General features: G+C 35.8%; 2 protein-coding genes and 2 non-coding genes across 5 annotated transcripts; 2 read left to right on the top strand and 2 right to left on the bottom strand.

Annotated features, from left to right (window-relative positions):
- The first annotated feature begins 4,660 nt into the window (after positions 1-4,660).
- On the top strand, positions 4,661-10,225 carry LOC132603040 (PHD finger-like domain-containing protein 5A). 2 transcript variants are annotated; one of them, XM_060315902.1, is made up of 2 exons: positions 4,661-4,765; positions 9,507-10,225. In XM_060315902.1, exon 2 carries the CDS (start codon positions 9,527-9,529, stop codon positions 9,857-9,859), a length of 333 nt encoding a protein of 110 aa, XP_060171885.1. In that variant the 5' UTR covers positions 4,661-4,765; positions 9,507-9,526; the 3' UTR covers positions 9,860-10,225. The 2 variants fall into 2 exon arrangements, with proteins under 2 accessions (XP_060171885.1, XP_060171886.1); XM_060315903.1 differs by lacking the exon at positions 4,661-4,765 and adding an exon at positions 4,843-5,466.
- A 2,316-nt stretch (positions 10,226-12,541) lies between these two features.
- On the bottom strand, positions 12,542-15,567 carry LOC132603039 (class V chitinase-like). Its single transcript, XM_060315901.1, has 3 exons — positions 13,848-15,567; positions 13,631-13,771; positions 12,542-13,545 (listed from the first exon to the last, which is right to left on the bottom strand). Exons 1-3 carry the CDS (start codon positions 14,914-14,916, stop codon positions 13,142-13,144), a joined length of 1,614 nt encoding a protein of 537 aa, XP_060171884.1. The 5' UTR covers positions 14,917-15,567; the 3' UTR covers positions 12,542-13,141.
- A 1,884-nt stretch (positions 15,568-17,451) lies between these two features.
- On the top strand, positions 17,452-17,554 carry LOC132604684 (U6 spliceosomal RNA). Its single transcript, XR_009568798.1, has one exon. It is a non-coding gene; the product is annotated as a U6 spliceosomal RNA (small nuclear RNA).
- Positions 17,555-18,532: 978 nt separating this feature from the next.
- LOC132604691 (U6 spliceosomal RNA) lies at positions 18,533-18,635 on the bottom strand. Its single transcript, XR_009568804.1, has one exon. It is a non-coding gene; the product is annotated as a U6 spliceosomal RNA (small nuclear RNA).
- Positions 18,636-22,881: the final 4,246 nt, after the last annotated feature.

A 22,881-nucleotide genomic window follows, 5' to 3' on the forward strand; every position in this document is an offset into this window, starting at 1 on the left:
ATAGGAAACAATCACTTTATCTCCCGAGGTACCCTCTTCAGACCCCACTTGTGGGATTATTGGGTATGTTGCTTAGGGATTTTCTTAAAACTTTGGATGTGGAGAAGATAATGCCTCCTAATAATTATACGTGAATTTGAGTAATGTCTGCTATAGTAGATCTCGATTAAAAAATAATTAACCAACAGCAGTGGTCCAACTTCACATTTTTGCATCTTTCGAGAAGATGCTAGGAGTTTTTTCTTAAACTGTGTTAAAGAAGAAAGTAGCACCTCCAAGCTTGCGTTGAATTCGCACACTGTCAGTGCTCCTTAACTGATCTATCTTCACAGTAATAACAACACTGCATTTCTTTTAGTTCACGTTTCAGCAACATTAGGTTCATTCTGTGCGTGACTCCAAAACAAGCTTATTAATTAGTTACATCACAAGTTAGTTACGAGTATCATGAATATATATATATATATATATATATATATATATGAGCTAACCAATGCACCAAAAAGGCGACACCCCCTCTTTGTCTCTCTGTTTATGTTCGTTTTTTTTTTCCTGAAAAAAAATGCATGTATATATATATATATATATATATATATGAGCTAACCAATGCACCAAAAAGGCGACACCCCCTCTCTGTCTCTCTGTTTATGTTCGTTTTTTTTTTCCTGAAAAAAAATGCATGTATATATACATATATATATATATATATGAGCTAACCAATGCACCAAAAAGGCGACACCCCCTCTCTGTCTCTCTGTTTATGTTCGTTTTTTTTTTCCTGAAAAAAAATGCATGAACTGATTGATCACCATGCACCTTCATACAAGTGTTGCATATGAGGTCCGGCATGGATAGTTCAAAAAGATTCATGCATATAATGAGAATCTTGATTTATCTCCAGAGGTGTTAAATTCCCTCTAACCTTGCTTCCTCACCTAGAATGAGGTGACCATATTGAACCATTAACGTCGTTTCTATAGCACATGCAGGATGAAGATTCCAACCCTATTTGTCTCACTAATGAGATAATTGGGGTCCTAATTTTTATTTTGCATCGACCCCATAAATGACGTTAATATTAACTCATATAGTCACTTTATTATAAGCGACGGAACAGGTTAGATGGGATGCATTTCCTCTCCTCCCAAAAACCACAAATCTTCTTCAATGTTAATGTATATGTTTGCATCACTCATTTACCCAATTTCAGAAAGTATTTGAAGGTGCTTTGCTCTGTTAGCTTTCATTCTTGCAAAAATGGACTCATTTACTGACATTGTCTGGTAAAGCTACTTGCCAGACATTGCATGAGCTGAGTGAGGACCTTATTCTTTTTTTCCTCCTACAAATGTAACTGAGCCCTATGTCACATTAATTTGAGTACAAGTACCTTGATATTGGTGTCAATCGGTCAGAGGTAAAGACCCAACTCACACTTAGTGTGAAGCTTCTTTTTGTCCTACAAGCCGGCGGATCAAATCTTACACTTTTGGGTCTGCCGAGCCAGCGGTGTCTTCCCATATGACTACCGAGTCACAGGTAAGCTTTTTATTAAAATTTGTTTTATTCAATATAAGGTCAATATTTAATATACATATTTGATTATTTAAAGTACAACAAGCCCAATATAATCCACCATGTGGGGTCTGGATATTTGATTATTTAAAGTACTTATTTTAAATATGCATGTTACTTATTATTTCGTTTTTTTTTTTATATTTTAGGATTCGGCGTCAGTGGGTCCACAGGAGCTACCTATTCAGGAGCATTCTCATCAGCCTGCCGAGGCAGAAGTGTCTTCTCATGAGACAACCGAGGCGCATGTAAGTTTTTTACTTAAAACTAATTTTATTCAATATAAGGTAAATATTTATTTAATTTTTATAACCTTTACTTGGACTTCAAACAGCATCTCATCCAGGAGACTACCTCATATTCACCATCACACCCATCTCAGGAGCCTACTCAGGCGCCCGTTGACACACAAGTTTGATTAAATAAATAAAGTTAATGTATTCAATATAAATAAGAAATAGTATTAATATTTATATACTTTTCAGGTTCATCCTTCGGCGCCGGCAGTGGCGACTCCCGACGAGGAAGAGGTTGAGTTTCTAGACCCAGCTCAGCCTGAGGTTCTGAGCGTGCCAGCGGGACTAGATCCCAAGAAAAAGCACGTTCTAGTTAAGGGCGCAAGGGCTAGGGGAAGAGGAGATGATCTTGACTTGGAGCGCCCGGTTATTAAGAGGAAAAAGGGCGATGGAGCTGATGGCGAGGGCGGTGGGGATGGTATGAGCCTTAGGCCTAGGGATAGTCTCCGGCATACTACATGTGAGACCCATCCTCGATAGTGTATATACATTAGTGTTGTACAATTTATCGTAAATATTATCTATTTTTTGCATATTTATAAATATTATCTTAGTCTTTATTATTGTTTATAGTTTCACATCCTAAATTGATAGTAAAAAAAAACATGACACATTCGAGATAAAGTTAAGCATTAATTTAAAAATAACACGAAAACTAAAAGATAAATAACTTAAAGCTAATGACTACAAGTCTTCAAACAAAAAAGGACTTCGAGCACTTTTCAACCACTAAAACGACAATCCAAAGTATTGCGTATTCTTGATGTGTTGAGCCTATTTATTAATTGTACAAATATAACTAGATTCTATATAAAATATTGAAGTTCCGGAATCTCAAAGCATGATTAATATACGGCTAAACTACGTAAAAAAGATAAACTACGTAAAAAGGAGTGAAAATGTAATGTTTTGGAAAATGGCGGAGTCCTATAGCGCAGTAAAATACTGCGCTATAGGTGAGAGAAACATTTGTATAGCGCAGTAAAATACTGTGCTATAGCACTTAACGGCTCCCTCTCCGTGAAGTGCTATAGCGCAGTATTTTACTGCGCTAAAGGTACTTTTATAACATTTTTTTATTGGGGTATTTTGGTTACGATGACATACATTACCAAGTCCAATTTCATTATTTGACTAAATTCAACAGCAGCCCCATGTGATCAATTTGACGATAACACCAAAGGATGTGATAGAATGGATGGATCGCTAAATTTTAGAGGGCAATTTGCAGGATTGTCCTTCGCTGGGGTGGTCTTTAATTTTTACCCCTCAAAATGGTGACTTTAACTTTTGCCCTTCAGGCAGAATTTCTGCCTGTGCAAATTTTGTCTTAAGGCCCAAATTGCATGGACATAATTCTACCTTAAGGCAGAATTTTACAACTTATGCCTTGAGTTTTTTTTTAACTGAGTTGGGGTTCGAACCCACAACCTCATGGTATTAGGCGAATGGCAAAACTTAAAGACCATTAATTTGAAGGACAAAAATTATAGACCACCCCAAATGAAGGGCAATCCGCGCAAAAAAATAAATAAATTAGATATCGAAATTTAAATTTGGATTAGTTAGATTAGTGAATTTAGGATATTAAAACGTGAATCAGAATCAGTAAATTTCGAATATCAGAACACGAGTCTAAATTAATCAAATCAAAAAATTTAGATCATTAGACTACGAATTTAAATTAGTTGAATCAGTAAATTACGGATATCAGAACGCAAACCTATATTTAGCCTGTTTGTCCAAGCTTATTTTTCTCCAAAAGTGTTTATTTTAAAAAAGCAAGGTGTTAGACCAAACTTTTGAGAGAAAATAAGTGCTTCTGGAAAGTAGCATAAACTATTTTTTGGAAGCTAAAAAAATAGCTTCTTCCCAAAAACATTTTTTTTAAAAGCGTTTTTGAGAAAAATACATTTAGAAACACTTTAAAAAAACTTGGCTAAACACTAATTGTCATTCAAAAGTGTTTTCTAAAATTAATTGACCAGACACAAATTGCTTTTCGCCAAAAATAATTTTAAAAAAAACACTTTTTAAAATAAGCTGATTTTAGAAGTTTGGCCAAACACCTGATTAATTTGTGTTAGTTTTGATTCTTTTTTATTTTACACAAAGATCTTTAAGTTTTTGTTCACTATAATATTATATTATTACTTGAAATACAATGGTTATAATCATTTCATAGAGGGAGGGGATAAAAGAAAAGGAGAGATACATAAGATTACAGTAGATATTTCTGGGCTACCGTTAAGCTGAAGCGGTCATTCGCACAAACGTCCTTATTCGGGGTGGTCTACAATTTCTGTCCCTCAAATTGTTAGTCTTTAATTTTTGTCTTTCAGCACTTTAAACCATTCTCGAGATTGTGTGTTTGAACCTCACCAGAATATAAAAATAAATAAATTGTAAGGCAGAATTTTGTAACAAATTAGTCCTATTCATGGCCTAACTTTTGTAGAATTCCAGCAGAGTAAAAAACAAAAAATCCTATCTTGCGCCTTAAGGCATAACTAAATTCAAAATTTTTACGAAGCCTTACCTTGCCAAATAATTTTTTTTACTGAGCTGAAATTCGAACCCAGAATTTTAGAATATTTTCGATCACTTTTTTAAGTAAAAGATAAAAATTAAAGACCAGCAATTTGAGGACCAAAAATTAAAAACAAGCGCCTTTCAAGGCCAATCCGCGCAAAAAAAAAAAACAAATCAAGCTGATGCACCTTTAAGGCCCATTAGAATTTTTGAACTGATCCAGATATTTCACGATAATGGGCTTAGGTGTGTACTATATATATATATATACACTTATTATAATTCTAATCTTATTTCGATTCCCTCTCAAATATAAACCCCTTGGGTTCTACAAGCTTCCACCCCATAGCAGAGTTAATCAGGTTTGCGTTTAAATTCTGCTAATCTTAGCGAATTAATGTTTCCAATTCTTAGTTTATTTTTTACTGCCCCTACAATAATAACAACATACCCAGTAAAATCTCACAAAGTGAAGTATGGAGAGGATGGTTTTTACTGCCCTGTTGGACCTAAAATAAGTGTTGTTTGACCGAAATAGAAATTGTTCCAAAATAAGTGTTTTTAATAACAAAATGAAATGTTTAAAGAAAAGAAGAAATCAGAACGTGGTCGTTTTGATGGCAGAATATTCCCGTGTTGTTTACGAAATGGCAAAGAGTCAAAGAACCGCCTCTCTTTCCTTTTGCATTTGCATGCTTTATATATATATATATAATAATATAATATATATATATATTTGCATTGAGCACCCAATTGCCAAACACTACTAGCAGAGTATTTTAATTATAGCAACAGACCACTTGTATTTCTGATACCTCCATACCCTTTTTGTTTTTACATTAAGGAAAAAAAAAAAAAAAAAAAGCTGCATGTGAAGCTGTAATATTGTGACCAATATTTTCTCGCGGCTCAAGGTTTTGTGTCTAGAATAAAGGGTGCCTTTTTTTTTTCTTTCCTTTTTGAGTATAAAAGCATACTGTTAGCTCCTGATATCCTGGAAAGCTGCTGAAAACAAAATCTTTGGTTTCTTCTGCGGTTCGTTGTCTTCTTTAAACTCTTAAAGGTAATCTTTTTCGTTGTTCTTCTGATTTTTCAGGCATTTCTTTGCATATCTATGCTTGATTTTGATTGTACATGTGTAGTTTCATCATTGTTGAAGCTTATGTTGTGAGCCTCTTGAGTTTTCTGCACTCAAAGTGTTTAATTAGTCATTTGCAAGGTGTTTCTGACATTCAGTTGTGAATATGATGTTACAAACAGAGCAGCCATAACAAAAATGGGATTTCTTTCCCCTTGTTTAAATCTGATAAAAATTCATGGTACCTGCTGATATGGTTCTTCAATGTGTTATATGTAATGGTGTTCAGATTACTTTCCTTTTGGTTTTGTTTGATATTTGGTGTCTGCACTAGATAGCCCCTAATTGCCTCAACCAAAAGAAAGACAGGATGGCGGCTTATGGTTCATGCTGCGCGTAAAGGAGCTCTTGATCCATGGGTGGATTCAAGACATGAACTTTATGGGTTTGGGATGTCAATGAAACCATTACCCTTGATAGAGAGGATGGTTTTTACTGCCCTGTTGGACCTAAAATAAGTGTTGTTTGAGCGAAATAGAAATTGTCCCAAAATAAGTGTCTTTTATAGCAAAATGAAATGTTCCCAAATTAATTGTCGCTTTAGGAATTCAAGACAAAAATTAGTAACTGCTTCCAACAATATCCTTATATTAAAGAAGTACTTCAATAGTGCTCAGTTCTCAAGAAACATCTGATAAATAGGGACAACTTAGTAAAAGATGACATTTATTTATTATTTTTCTTAATGGGTTGTGAAATGAGCTAAACCGACCCTTATTTGGGACGGAGGGAGTAATTTTTATTTTTCGGACTTTGTGATATTTTCTGTTGCATTAATTAATTGTTCCTCCTTCTTGTTTGACAATGGGGGAGTGCAGATTATGAGACAAAGACTTGTATTTTCATGACAATGGTCGATGATTTGTAGGAACATGATTCTTTGTGACCTAAAGGTTTTGTTCAAGTATTTGTGTCAAATTGGAATATTGAGATCTTTGTGGTGTTCCTTTTTGAGCTTCATATGTTCAATACATTTAATTTTAGAGGCTGATTTGGGTTTGAGTCCGTATGCTTCCAGCGAGATGATAATAGTAATAGTCACCGGAAGGTAATGTGAAAATAGTACCATAGGAATCATAGAAATCAATTAACTTTGGCACCTTAAAATTTCAAAAACATAAATCAATCAACGTTGGTACCTTAACAGTGGCGGAGCCAGGATTTTCACTAAGGGGGTTCAAAATATAAAAAAGTCAACATACGAAGAAGCTAAAGGGTGTTCAACATCTATTATATATACATAAAAAAATAATTTTAACCATGTATAAACAGTATTTTTTTAGAGGGGTTCATCCCCTCAGCCCTATGTGGCTCCGCCCCTGTACCTTAACCATTGTAGCCTGTTGGATAACCATTTCCCTGTACACGCAGGATAAGTTTCTCCACCAGTAATTTGCTATACTGAAGCTTAAGTTTGGACAGACTTCCAATTTTCTTTCCGTTCTAGCCCATTCCACATGCCACCTTCTCTATAGAGACTTAGATGCTTGGGATTTCCTATGCAGACATTCCAAAATTTAATTATCCTAAGGTTAAGCGGATGATGTAGACTTTTAATCAAACAGAGGAAATATAAGCAATATCAGTTTGTTGGGACTTGGGATTAAGGCTTAGTTATTGTTCTTTATGCTCATAAGAAGTTCGCTGTTAGGAGTCTATTGGTCTCTTGGGACTTCTGATCAGTTTTATGATAACTGTTGGATGTAGAAAACCTCGCCTGAATTCTTTACTGGTGTTGGAAATAAATGGTTCGAGGAGAATAGACAAGATATAGCAATTGAGGCATAGTTGGTTTTAGTTAATTGATTGATCAGCAATAAATGTCCTTTGGTGATACGTAGGAACAAGCTAAATAATGTGCATATATAAGAACCATATATGAAGGAACTATAAGAGAAAACATACAAAAGCATTACAATACTGCCAACCTAATGCATGCTGGTTTGTTGTTCAAGGATACATAGCCTGCATCCTGTACTCCCATTTAGACCATCGTTTGAAGTTGTAGAAGAAATTGAACAACCCCATAAAAATTGCACCACCCACTTGGTTTAAAATTGTCCGGAAGGTCTCACAAAAATTTACTGGAAAATAAATGCATACAAAATAAAAGTTAAGGATTCGTATAAGCAATATTAATATGTTGGGATTAAGGCCTAGTTATTGTTATATAAGTTTGCTGTTTGTTAGGAGCTTTTTAGCCGATTAGAGACTTGTGATCAGTGTTGTCACTGTTGTGATAACCGTTCGATTTAGAGATCCTCTAATGCAAAAGAATCATTACCTTAGAGCCGAAATTCTTTACTAGCGTTGAAAATAAACGGTTCGAAGAGAGTAGACAAGATATAGAGAATATCTTTAATAGGCACTTGGTCATGACTTCAACCAAATATTAATTACAAATATTGAAATGTTATTTTTAAATGAACGGTTCTTATACAATTTTGTCCAGTATGGTAACTTCAACTTGAAACAGAGAATTTGAAGTTGAAAAAACTTGTTTGAGGAGGGTTACTAGTGAAGTAGTTTATAAATAGAACTTCTAACTGTTTTCCCAATTGGAATTCCTGTCCAAAAAAAATTGATTCAACTTCCAAAAACGCTTCTTCAACGTCAACTTGAGGTACTCATTTTAAACTTTAACCAAGTATTCCCCAAATAGAGCCTGAATCTTTCATCCTCTTTATTCGAAGGTAGATTAACCTCCAAAGGGAAAGTGATTCTTGATTTGAGAATCTAACAATATTATTTTGGTTGGTTCCTGGTCTACTTTCGGAAGGCCTTCAATTTCTCGCTTCGGCTGAAGTATACTACTCATTTTGCACTGTCTTTTCTCCTGCAAAATGAAATGTAGCACTACTGCTATCATCATATAGGACACATGGTTTGCTTCAATCATGAGCTTTTGGTTAATTTCAGACTGCCTTTTCTGTTTTGGATATTCTTGGGTGTCTATGTTTAGACATTGTGTACCTTTTTTCTAAGAGAGGCAGAATTGTTATCTTGTATTATTCTATGAAAGCACTGCACCAGACCTTTTCTCCCTATTTTCTTTTTTTTCTGTTTGCAAAAGAAACAGGAGAATTGCTCTCTCAAAATTCCATGGAAGAACAACTTTACCCCCCCCCCCCCCCCCCCCCCCACACACACACACACACACAAAACCCTGTTTTCCTAATTTCTTGTTCTTTCTTGTTAGGGAAAGTTAGCCTTTTCCAGAGGAAAGAGATGGTGGTTTAAAGCTTAGCTTGATTCAAGCAGTAGACACTTTAAAACTCAGTAGTAATTCTCGGCTTTCTGCATATTAGTAATTTTCTTAGGAAGACGAAAAAGAAAAGAGACAATATGATTTCCTTAATAAAATCCTAGTCATTAGAGATGTGAATATGTCAGTGTACTATTGATATGATGAAAAGAGACTGTCTCCAAGCTCTTGTATTTACTGAGCTTAGATAGTTCCAGATTGGACGCTAACTTGATTCGGGTGTTAAAACACTTTTTAAACCTCTGCCGTAATGCTCGAGTTCTGTAAATGGAACTTTAGCCTTAGCTAGTCGTGACCAAGAAATGTAGGAGGTCACTGATAATTTGTGTCATCGCTCTTTGATATGTTGCACTTTTTTTTTTTTTTTTTTTGGGCATATCGTAGTAAGGAAAGGAAGTGAGGGCACTCATTCGAATCGAATAGCTGAAACTACTAGAACTAAAAGTGCTCTCTGAACCGTGCTGGATAGTCACCCATCACACGGCTCTCAAACCCAACCTGTGGTGGATCCGGGGAGACAAAGTCAAAACGCAATATCCTTTTAGTTATTTTCCCAGGAGCACAAAGAAGAAATAACCTCCATCAAACATTAGTCATTACAGATTTGAATATCCGAGTTTACCATTATTATGATGAAAAAATTATATCGACAGGGTCGTCTTTATTAGGTACTCAGTGGTTCTCTTTTTCATTTGTTCAGGTTGAGACGTCGACAAAAGCATGGCCAAGCATCACCCTGACTTGATCATGTGCAGGAAACAGCCAGGAATAGCTATTGGACGCCTTTGTGAGAAATGTGATGGTAAGTGTGTTATCTGTGATTCTCTTGTGCGTCCTTGCACGCTGGTGCGAGTTTGTGACGAGTGCAACTATGGTTCCTTTCAGGGCCATTGCGTGATCTGTGGAGGTGTGGGTATTTCTGATGCTTACTATTGCAAAGAGTGTACTCAGCTGGAGAAAGACAGGGACGGATGTCCTAAGATTGTCAATCTTGGTAGTGCAAAGACTGATCTGTTCTATGAACGTAAAAAATATGGTTTCAAAAAACGATAGTATGGGTTTTTTTGGTTTGTCTAATGGCATTGTTTACTCGAAGTGTCCCTACGGATAGGATGGTGTTACAATCTAAAGTCAATTTTACCAGATGGGAGATTATGTACTTGTATTTTATGTGCCAACATCTTGTTTAGGCTTAAAAGTAAATGTTGAATATATAAATTTCTGTTGTTTGGATAGAGTTATGCGGTACTTGTGTTAGTGGAACGTAGCAAGTATCTCATGGAATTAGTTGAGGTGCGTACAAGTTGGGTCAAACATCATGGTATCGAAAAAAATGTATGTTGTTTGGGTGTTTGGTGATGGTTAGCTACTTATTAATGTCTCTTTAGCAAGATGAGTACATGCTGCTATTTATTTTTCTGGCCTGCTTTGAAATGTTTTCTCTTAAGTGGAGGGTCTATAGGAAACAACCACTTTACCTCCCGAGGTACCCTCTTTAGACCCTACTTGTGAGATTAGATTGGGTATGTTGTTGCTGAGGGAATTTCTTAAAACTTTGGATGTGGAGAAGATAATGCCTCCTAATAATTATACGTGAATTTGGGTAATGTCTGCTATAGTAGATCTCGATTAAAAAATAATTAACCCACAGCAGTGTTCCAACTTCACATTTTTGCATCTTTCGAGAAGATGCCTAGGAGTTTTTTCTTAAACTGTGTTAAAGAAGAAAGTAGCACTCCAAGCTCGCGTTGAATTCTCACACTGTCAGTGCTCCTTAACTGATGTATCTTCACAATAATAACAACACTGCATTTCTTTTAGTTCACGTTTCAGCAACATTAGGTTCATTCTGTGCGTGACACCAAAAGAAGCTTATTAATTAGTTACATCACAAGTTAGTTATGAGTATCATATATATATATATATGAGCTAACCAATGCACCAAAAAGGCGACACCACCTCTCTGTCTCTCCGTTTATGTTCATTTTTTTTTTCCTGAAAAAAATGCATGAACTGATTGATCACCATGCACCTTCATACAAGTGTTGCATATGAGGTCCGGCATGGATAGTTGAAAAAAATTCATGCGTATAATGAGAATCTTGATTTATCTCTAGAGGTGTTAAATTCCCTCTAACCTTACTTCCTCACCTAGAATGAGGTGACCATATCGGACCATTAACGTCGTTTCTATAGCACATGCAAGATGAAGATTCCAACCCTATTTGTCTCACTAATGAGATAATTGGGGTCCTAATTTTCATTTTGCATCGACCCCATAAATGACGTTAATATTAACTCATATAGTCACTTTATTATAAGCGATGGAACAGGTTAGATGGGATGCATTTCCTCTCCTCCCAAAAACCACAAATCTTCTTCAATGTTAATGTATATGTTTGCATCACTCATTTACCCAGTTTCAGAAAGTATTTGAAGGTGCTTTGCTCTGTTAGCTTTCATTCTTGCAAAAATGGACTCATTTACTGACATTGTCTGGTAAAGCTACTTGCCAGACATAGCATGAGCTGAGTGAGGACCTTATTCTTTTTTTCCTCCTACAAATGTAACTGAGCCCTATGTCACATTAATTTGAGTACACGTACCTTGATATTGGTGTCGATCGGTCAGAGGTAAAGACACAACTGACACTTAGTGTGAAGCTTCTTTTTGTCCTACAAGCTGGCGGATCAAATCTTGCACTTTTGGGTCCATGCACTAATTTGTGAGACAACAGAAATCTCATACAACTAGTATCAATTATGTGAGGCACAAAATAATTTTTTTCTTCAGAGGTCGATATATTCAAGTTGCAGTATATCTATTCTGTATTTTGGAGAATCACATCGCATATGCATAGCCATGATGATATATACATTTTACATAGGTTGTTTAAGGCAAAATGAAGAGTCCAAAGCCTATGCATAGATATAACTTGCCTAGTATAACCATTTCCCCTTTCCCATTTATATTGCTAGTTGGTTTTTGTGCTGGCATGGGCCTGGGCCCCTTTTTTTGCTTGGACTTCACAGTAATTGGCTACAATGTTTGGTGAACTCCTTCTGTTTGGTCAGAGTTACTGTCTAAAGTTTACTGCTTTTAGGTCCACTGCAACTACCTCAAAACTCAGGTATATGCTCCTCTCTTCTAGTTAATAGAAAACATTGAACATGACAAGCATAGAAAATATCGAATGTGGGGTTCGAAAAGAAGCATGTAGAAATTGAAGATCATGGAGTGATGCATATTGTTTTCATGTTTTCTGGATATGTTTTGCATGTTTTCATATAGTTAGGTGTAGAAATGTTATGAAAAAGTGTTAAAGATGTTGCCTAGTATATTCAAAGATTAAAATTGATTTCAACTGGCTCTGGTCAAGTTGTCCACCTATCTATTATTTGGAAAATACCTAATGACCCTTCATCCCTGTTCAGATTTGCCCTCTTCTCATACTGTTGGACATTGGATTCGGGCCACCCATGTGAGTCAAACCGGATCCATATCCATATAAATAAATATATAATGCGTTATATATTATTATATAATTATCATAAAAGAAAAGAGGAAAAGACACAACTGTTAGGAATTTACTTCCAACAGTTGTATCCTTTTAGAATTAATAGAATATAAGCATGTTTCTGTTGAAGAAACCAAAAAAATATCTTTTTCCTCTAACGCACAAAAGACAAAAACTCTCTTCTTTGTAGAAAAGAACTTTTGTGGAAGATTCCTGCATTGTTCATGGTGAAACTTTACGGTGTAGTTCGTGTTCTATAAATATATGATTACACCGTCGACCAGTGAAACAAATATTGGAGAATATTGGGGGAACTATGTGTTCTAGTAGATTGTGTATTTTCCTTCACATACAACTTGGCTAAGAACTGGAGCATAAAAATTGGAAACAAAGAGAAATGATCTAAAACAGCCAGGTTAGTTTGACTAAACGTAGATGAAGATCGGACATAACACTCCACTTCATCGTATAAAGAGCCATTTGTAACTTGCCTTGAGCTTGACTTGTTGTGAGCTACAAGATTCTTGCAATTTTCCTCAATGAATGCAAAAAGATTATAACTTGTCTCAACCCGGAGTTTTATGTTTGGGATTCTTGAAAGTTGTTACCAGAAGAAGTTACTTTCCGGACCGATTTGGCAAATGTGCTAGTTTGGTTGATGTTTGTTTAATGGTAGAAGCACTAGAGCCCAAGAGGCTGTGGTACTACTAGTATCTCAGTAAGGTACACAAAAGACAAACCACAACTTATAGGAAACTCTTTCAGACATATATGCTTTTTCTAGCTGTAGGAATTCATTGGAAACAAACAAACAAAAGTTAAACAAAAAAAAGTTTTTTTTTCTTTCTTCCAATGAATTTACTGTGATAACAATTGAAGGTAGCTAAATGGTATGTTATGCACAACCAGGGACTTGTTACTTTGTAGTTTCTTTGTTTTCTTAATTGAATATGGTTATTTCTGAATGCCTGCCACCCCATTACTCTATTCCCGATATATTTATGCTTCAGATTCTGTGATCGCCTCGCATTAGAGATGTAATTCAAAACGCCTGTAAAAGGATACAGTAATAGTTGGATTACCAATACCTTATAAACAGGTCCAAAGCCTCCCTCTCCAATCTTGTTTTTAATGGAGAAATTGTCTGTAGCTTCTTTTATTTGATCAAAGCTGAAAACTTTCATATTACGACCTATAGCTCTTTCATTCAATTCCCTGATACCTATAATCAAAGGAAAGCTTTTTAGTTCCAGTAGATTCTGGTTGGTCGTTTAATAGAAATAGTGACAAGGGATTGAATTAGTTACCTTCAGATCTTATAGTTTTCTTTTTGAAGATACACAAAATTGTACTTATTAGGAGAATGGTGATAGTGATCGTTGGCAGAAGAATTGCCAGTAACCTTCTCTTGCTACCGTGTTGGTCTTCTTCTTCTTTTTCATCCGAGGCTGTAAAGAAAGTTATCGTATTTACAATTTGTGAAAAATGCATTTGTGAAAAAATATATTTACAGGGATTATGAACCTGCTTTTGAGAGCTCCCAATCAACATCATCGCTAGGAATTTGGAATGCGGCAAAACCAAGAAGCCCCTTATCCTTCGCATAAGAAACTTTAGTTCTGATAGCCTCGACGTCATCATAACCAATCCAAAATGATTGAATAGTCACATAGTTCACAACATAAGTTGAGTTATAGATGGCTGTAGCTCCATAACTTTTCATATACCACTTGATGAATCTATAGCTCATCGATCCATCTGGTGTTATTGCGAGACCTCCTGCAGGTGAACCCACCGTGTTATGATTTGGATTCACAAGTGTCCATGCATAGCCATGGTATGCTAAACCTAGAACTATTTTATTGGCTGGTAATCCACTCCTGATCCATTCTTTTATACCATAGTCTGTATTTCGCTTGCTAGCTGGATCATATAAAGCTGCATGTGCTCCTGTAAAATTATCTTTTATAGGCAAGCAATAGTCATATGCTATGAGATGAACCCAATCAAAGTTTTTGACAATTGTATCTACTGGATAGGTCATGGAATCTAGCATGGGTGAGTAATATGCTCCCATAGTCAAGATCAATGAATTCTCGGACTCAGAATTAAGCGCTGTCCGCCACTCTTCAATAAATGTTCTCATATTGGTCATGTTGACAGCCGTATTTGGGTTGACACCAACAAGATCTAGTCCTTGAAATCCATATTGTCGAGCAGTTTTTATCGATGTTCTGATGAACGATTTCCTACGAGAAAATTCGCTAGTCATAGCGAAAAAGCCAGGGGACTCATCCTTTCCTCCCCAGATGGATAGAAGTGTGATAGCTGATGGATTCTTTTGCTTCACTGTGTTTGAGAAGGTTGATATATACGGTTCATCAGAGTGAGATATGTAAAGCTCAAAACTTGAAGTGTTGATATATGCAAAGGCAAAGTGAAGGTGTGTGAACAGAGTGGAAGGAATTTCAGGAACTGGAAACTCACTGCCAGTATACCAGAAACCAGATTTTATCCAACCTGTTGAATCAGAAAAAATCGAAAACGGAAGGACAAGTAGAAAGAGGAAGGAGAATAGGTTTTTGGAAGTCATTTGAAGTAAAAAAGTAAGATTCTTGATAAGTCTTAACTCTGAACCATGTAATAAGCTTCTTGATAATGGTCTTAAAACTATAATGTTGATTTGTCTAACCCCTTTTGCTTGTAAATACTGAATTGGTCATTCTGTTGTATGCCTTGTCCTTGTGATGAAAAAGGGCGTTTGGTGCTTTCATAGAAACTCCTGGTGCACTTTGGAAAGTCAATGGGAATTTTGGATTTTAGGTACAGCTGACTGCTGGAAAGACTAAAGAGTCATAAATCTTGCAAATATGGTCTAGTCATGCTCATATCTGCAATTGCATCATCCTTGTATAGTGCTTGAGATTTTATGCCACCGCCCTACAGGGCCGGAGATAGGGAGGCACAAGGAGGTTCGTCCGAACCCCTTTTAATCGGAAAATGCAATTGTATATATATGGTCAAAATTTATTTAGGAATAGATAGTAGATGTTGAATCCCTTGCTTTTTTGTTTGTCTACTTGTTTATATTATAAATATCCTTAGTGAAAAATCTTGGCTCCATCCAGTAGTGCAGTTGTACATGCAAAAATTCTTGATTCCAAGAAGCGATACAATTTCAGAACCAGCAGACTTGGGGCGGAGCTAGGGGCCCAAGGAGTTCATCCGAACCCCTTATTTCGGAAAATTACACTATATATACAGGGACCAAAATTATTTTTTATGTAAATAGCATATGTTGAATCCCTTTGGTTTCTCCGTTTGTTTACTTTTTAAAATTTTGAATTTTCTTAGTGAAGATTCTAATTCCGGCACGGCAACATTACGAATCTAACTTTCCACCATCTGAACTTCTTGGTAAGTGCTTTGTGACCAGATATTATGAAAGCTATGTTATTGGTTTCTATAATTAGTAATTTGTATGCTTTCATTTAGAGTGAAAAAATTGTTAAAGAAATTATGAATTGACAAGTGAAGCATCCTTGCATGCTGTTAACAAAGATCATCCTGACTTTTATGCCACTGCCGTGCATGGCTCTTTTTTCACCGTCCCATATGTTGGGTTTGTAGGCCAATGCTTGGATACAAGATCCAAGTGATTCAATAGGGTCATCTTATTTCCATAAAACGCAGGGGTAAAAATGGCTAAAAATTATCCGATTTCGATATTTATACTAAATCAAATAATTTAAACTTAGCAGTTAAAAAATAAAGTTAGAATAAGTATCGTTTGACTATGCGCTTTACAATGGTTAAGTAACAAGTGTGTTCATACAAGATGTGTCTTGTATTTATTGATTTGATGCAGATACCCGGTGAGTAAATGTTTACCACAAGAAATTAACTCTTAGACAAGTGAGAGTTGGAAAGTTGACAGGAAATGAAAACGATGTCTAATATGAACGGATGATGTATTGGTCAAAGAAGTGTTTGAATTGATAACATAGGAAATCAATGAAGAATTTCACTAAACAACGGTTTATTTGAATTGACTAAACGTACGTATTTTCTTTTCTTCTTTTACAATACATATTTCGTTCACATAACAGATTGATCACCAATTTTGTACTTGGAGCATGGTTAGAAGCAATTTTATCCTACTATCTCCATTCCAAATAAACGAATTTTTGGGATGTGACACCTCTTTTGAAAGCCAATCAAAAACATTAATTAAAGGGTAATTTGTCAATATTACCTTTTTTCTTTTTTCCCAGACTTTGAAAATTTATTCATGGACCATATGGTAGAAATTCATTTATATTGGAATGGAGGGAGTAATAAGGTTGATAAAAGTTTTTCGTTGTTTGTTAGTTTGTGTGATCCACGGTCAATTTTTCGTTTGAGTTTCATTCTTGAGAACGTACTCCCCAAGCGAGATACTTAATGCGTTAGTTACAATACTACACGAGTTGATGCACACATTGCCTAGTATCTAAATATATTTATTTGCACGGTAGAGTAACTTTTAATTTTCAGGGAAAATTAAAGAAACTAATTACTAATCCTATAAAATACAAGTTCATAATCAAGATAGGTTACAGATTTTTTGTTTCTCAGTAAATACTCGAGAAGAAGTTCGCCCAACACAGAAGGCAATTGGGTCATTTGCACTTTTATCCTCTTTTGTGCTGGTCTATAATTTTTGGTCTTCAAATGGGCTGGTTTTTAATTTTTGTGCTTCAAAATCGAACTTATCCCTTTACGCATCATAACATCTATAAGTTATGCCAGTTTCTTTAAAAAATTTATATCCTGCTAGGCATAAGTTCGATTTTGAAAGACAAAAATTATCGGAGGACGAAAATTAAACACCAGTCCAATTGAAGAACGAAAATTAAAGACCAGTTCATTTGAAGGCCAAACCGGGCAATTTGTAGTAGCCAATTAAGTGAAGTCCAAGCACAAAAATGGGCTTCATTCAGATGGAATGGAAGAAAACCCAGGAACAAGTAAGAAGGCGTTCAGGCCCAAGCCAGCACAAAAACCAACTAGCAATATTTCTCCCTCGTCGACTGCAGAAAGCTTCTTCGTCGTGTTTATATAGCGAAACTGTGACGTAACATTTTTTGTCCCGAAGGGGACATCCGATAAAATTGGAACGCTACAGAGAAGATTAGCATGGCCCCTGCACAAGGATGACACGCACAAATCGAGAAATGGTCCAAATTTTTTTCTAAATCACATCCCCCAATTTTCTGAAGCTCCATTTGTATTTTTTACAAAACAAAATGTATCCGGTGTAATCCTATCATAATATTTTTTTTTTCATTTTGCCATTTTTAATCTACGTAGAATTCTGCATTTTACGTTTTTATTCGAGAAACTAGGTAAATTGAGTGTAGTGAACATATAATTTATCTTTTAATTAAAGGGAAATGTTAAATTTTGGAACAAGATTTATGTTTTGGTGTTAGAAATCACAGCGTTGGAACTTCTCTTGCTTACTAAATTTAGGCAGTTTGCATCCAAATAGGAAAACAAGAAATTGATACACTAAGCAAGTTATAAATATGCATAGCGTCGTCCAGTTCCTACCCAAAATCAGGTCATTGATGAGAAGGCTAGGAAATTCAGTAGTAAGGCACAACTATCAGGAGCCGAATATAAGGTCATTGATCTGTTGGCATAGGAAGGAGCGAGAAGAAAGCTTTTGATAAAATACAAATCTTAGTAGTTCCTCCGGTGTTTGTAAATAAATTTTGAGCAGACATTCTAGGAAATACTTATGAACGTGAAGTTTCTTTTTGTAATTCAACTCGAAATGGGATCTCTACGATGGGCATACATGCCCCGGCAACTATGTAATTTTTCTTTGTGTCCAAATAAGAGCTTCTTTGTTTTCTTAGTAAAATGGATTGCAATAGTGTATTTTACTCCAGATACTGGGAACTGTGACCATAAAACGTTGTCCTTCAAGCACAAAAAGAGACCCGTATTTCCCTTTTGTAAAAATTGTTAGCATAGGTTAATAGCATATAGTTCACACAACATAAATAATGAAGAATCGTAAACGGAACATAATATGGAAATGAAAAAATGACCCGAAAGTGAACAAGTATCCAGCTAAAAAACAATCCACATCAAGGGAAAAACTAGAATTGAGAAAAATGAAGCGATGAAAATGGACACGACCTCAAATTGGCAAAAAACAAATATTGGACCATTTCTCGATTTGTGCATGTCATCCTTGTGGAGGGGGCATGCTAATCTTCTATGTATCGTTCCAATTTTATCAGATGTCCCCAAAGGGACAAGTGGAGGTGCTAATGTTCTGCTACATTAAGAGAACTAAGCTTCTCTAAGTAGCCGATGTGGGAGAAATGGCTTGTGTTACACCTCGGATTTTCGCACGTTAAAGTCGCATCATGAGTTAGTCGACGTAAGTTAAAAAAGAAATTATGTTGAGGATAAAAGGGATTGAGTTTATTAATAAAAATGGTTACAAGAGTCTATAAATAATATAAGTACGTGGCGGAAGATTTGAAGGGTGAATGAATCAAAGAAGCATGAATTTCGTCAAAAGTCAGCAAGTTGGGAATACGATAACTTGTACTTTTGGGTTAGATTAGGAGTGCTCCACATGCTAATCAAGTAATGATATGAAATATTTGAATTTTATAATGGTCTCTTGTTAAGTTTGGAAGTCAAACGAGTTGTAATACGAAAGTCGACAAAGGGCGTCGCAAGTTAGGTTTGTAAATTTCACTGAAATTTGGGTCAGATGTCTCGGGGATTTTCTCTCAATCTACTTGAAGTTATAAGGTGATCCAACTACCAAATCGAAGGTCTATGAGTATAGTTTCCATTGCATTTTACCATTCATTGATATGACATCGAAGTAGAGAGATATTCGCATTTTCGTCTAAGGATGCAAACTGCCGCGGGAACAGTGACCAAGGTCGGTGGCTGCTCACTTTTAGTTATATAAAAGACCCCTCTTCACGATTTTTTTCTCCATTTCCTCACCATACATGACCTGTAAAACTCTCAAACCCTATCCAATTAATCCTCCATCAATCTCAATCCAAACCAAGAGCAAATCTATCAACTTTAACATGAAGAACAGCATGACAACTACGGAATTGTGATTTTTTCGCTAATTTGCTTCTTGGATAAGGACTTCACCTTGAAGTAACTTGGAGTTTGGAATGATTTTGATCATCTAAGGTATATTCTAACTTCCTTTTTGATCTCTTTGAACTTCTACAAGTAATTAAACCTAGAAATTTGGTGAAAACCCCATAGAATAAGCTTTGACAATTCTTGTGAACTCTTATGGACTTGGCTTGATAGTTGGGCTGTTTTATGTGGTTTTAACGTGTTGTTTGGAGCTGTGTTGATATGGATTGGATCATATTGATGAGGAGGAGTATAAAAGTAGAATTTAGTAGCATTTTACGAGGAAAGTATGCTACAAAAAGTCCTACAAATTCACGCCCATGAGTTGCTCGATTAAATGTCTAAATGAAGATTTCTATAAGCTATGACCTTGGTTTTGATCTTGAATAGTCTGTATTATGTAGGAAATCATTCGTAAGACGTTCGAGGACTCAGAGAAATGTATATAACTCCACCGATGAGGTATGTAGGGCTTTCTATTCTCTTTGTGGCATGACTAGATTTCAAATGACCTTTCATTGAAAAGTTGTTTCGCTAACTTGGATCGATCGCGTTCCATGATAATTGAGCTGACACATACTCATCTATGACTTATATCAAATTATGGTCCACATTTCCTTTTGGCTATCGATTAAAAGACTTTCCGTTCAACTTGTGTCGATTATGTCCCAAAATGGTTAAGCTTGCCCTTTTTTTATGAATAGCTTGTATTGAAGTACCTTTCACATTTCGTATTCCTCTTGTTTATCGAATGAAGAATGATATTAGTTATGGTACTCTTCACATCAAAGTTTAGTTGATTGTACTTCCTTTAATTGAGTTAATCCTTATCTTCTTGTTTATTGCTACAAGGTGACAAACCTCTCGTTGGCACACTCTTTCCGATAAAAGTTGTGTCGATCATATTTCATAAGAGTTTGGCTAACTTTGGATTCGTGAATAATTCATAACAAGATGTTTCCTTGTACTTTTATTTCTTTGGCCTAATGATCAAATAATGATAATCGTAGCGACAATAATAATAGTCGGATGATAGCGACAATAATGATAGTCGGAGGATAGGTCTTTCATTGCACTTATATATATGTATTTATTTTCATTATCGAGCCGCGCTATAGTTGGCCGGGTAGGCATTTATATGTGCACCTAGACATGTTTCTTTCTTTACCGAGCCGTGTTGTAGGCGATCGGGTAGGCACACAACTGTGCACCTAGATGTATTTCTTTCTTTACCGAGCCATATTGTAGGCAGCCGGGTAGGCACGTAGCTGTGCATTGCCATTGATCAGTTGGGCAGAGATGATGTTATGATGATGAGCTCACCCCACAGAGGGATTTATTATTGTTATATGATATGATATATGCCTCCACATGAGGAATGATTTTACGGGCATGCATTTACATTTATGTCATGATTATGGTCGCCCTCAGTAGCCTCGTTTAGAGTTTCAGGTTGTCTCTACATCTTTTCCCAAGTTATCTGTATCTCTTATGCTTATGTTATGTTTATGCGTACCGCCTTACATACTCGGTACATCTTTCGTACTGACGCATTTTGTGCGCTGTGATCATGCCCACAGGAACGGTAGATGAATTGTTGTACCTTTCTTAGTAGGATACTAAAGTTCAGCAAGGATGTTCGCACTCCATTCTCCGAAGTTGCTGGTCAGAGTCATTAAATAGGATGCATGCAATATATATAGAGAGTATGGCTATGGGTACGTCGGGGCCACTGTCCTGACTATTTGATGTATATTAGTGCTCTTAGAGGCTTATAGACTATCAATCAGTGTACATGTATTGCGTTTGGCCTTGCCGGCCTTCTGACTAGTTGTCTTTCTTGGTTGTGGCTTTATTGGCCCTTGTAATGCATATATGTGTTGTTGGGCCTTTTCTGTTTGCAGGTTGTTATGATATACTTCTTATTGTTGTTATTCAGCGGCCTCGTCGGCCTATGATTCACGTTACAGAGTTTAGATATCACAGTTGGTTCGCTCGGCCCTTTGGGTGCCGGCCACACCCCTAACGTTGGGGTGTGACGGCTTGCTTAGCCTGGGCTATTGTTTTGTCATCCATTTCACCTTGACACCTGAAAGATTTGTGTGTGTGTGGTTTTTTTTTTTTTCTGGAAATGAAAGCATTGGAACTTTTGTTTATAATTTCTCTTGCTTACCCAATTTCAGGCAAATTGTATACAAATGGGAAGAGAGGAGATGCATCTTATATACCTGTTCCATCACCTATAATAAAGTAACTACATGAATTAACATTAACGTCATTTATGCGGTCAATGCAAAATGAAAATTAGGACCCCAATTATCTCACTAGTGATTCCTCATCGGCCAGGCTCCATAAGGAATAATTAGTGAGACAAATAAGGTTTGAATCTTTATTTTGCATTGGCTATAGAAGCGACGTTAATGATCCCATATGATCAGTTCATTATAGGTGAACAATTATTGATAAATTTTATGTGGTAACTAATAAATTTTTAGCCAAATGTTGTAGTGACCCCTTGAGATAAATCAAAATTCTTATCATGCATGAATCTTGTTCAACTATCCATGCCGGACCTCGTATGCAACACTTGTAAAAAGATGCATGGTGATCAATCAGTTCATGGATTTTTTGTAAAAAAAATAAAATAAAATAAAAAAATACGGGGAGACATTTTCTCCTTTTCGTCGTTCTATCTAAACTAGGCCCTTTTTTGCGACTAGACTTAACTGTAATGGGCTGGCGTTCTTATTGATTTACTGGGATTGGACAAACATCTTACTATATAACTTTATATAACTATACAATGCAAGAGACATTAAATATCTTTACCACAAAAATTTATGTATCATTGCCAAAGAAAGTTTACCTTTGATAACATATTCCACCATAAACGTAGATCTACATTACAGGTGACAAAATTCACTCATGAAAACATGATCCGCCCCATCCGTTCAAGTTTCGACTGATCATTGACCCGGACATTTATTAGCCCAGCCCATTTTTTCCAATTCATTTCAGTCCATCTAAAAATCGGATTGATCATTGAACCGGCCATTTATTAGCTCAGCCCGTTTTAGTCCAATCCGTTTCAGTCCATCTAGAAATTGAGCCTATATGTAGTCCAAATTGACCTATGAGATACTTTGTAAAAATCTTTTCAAAAAGACATTTTTTTTTTCATTTAATACGTTATATATATCCATAATAAAGAAAAAAGTATTAGTTTTATTTGGTATTTAAAATATTATAAAAGAACACACACAAAGAAACTAGAACTTAGTAAGAATTGGGCGAGTTGAGTTATGATCCGTTTTCTAGCCTATTTTTGCCTAACTCATTTTGTTTACCCCGAATTTGGTAAATCAATTGAATTTGTACG

Source organism: Lycium barbarum, chromosome 7, assembly GCF_019175385.1.
Source record: "Lycium barbarum isolate Lr01 chromosome 7, ASM1917538v2, whole genome shotgun sequence".
Classification (NCBI taxonomy): Eukaryota; Viridiplantae; Streptophyta; class Magnoliopsida; order Solanales; family Solanaceae; genus Lycium; species Lycium barbarum.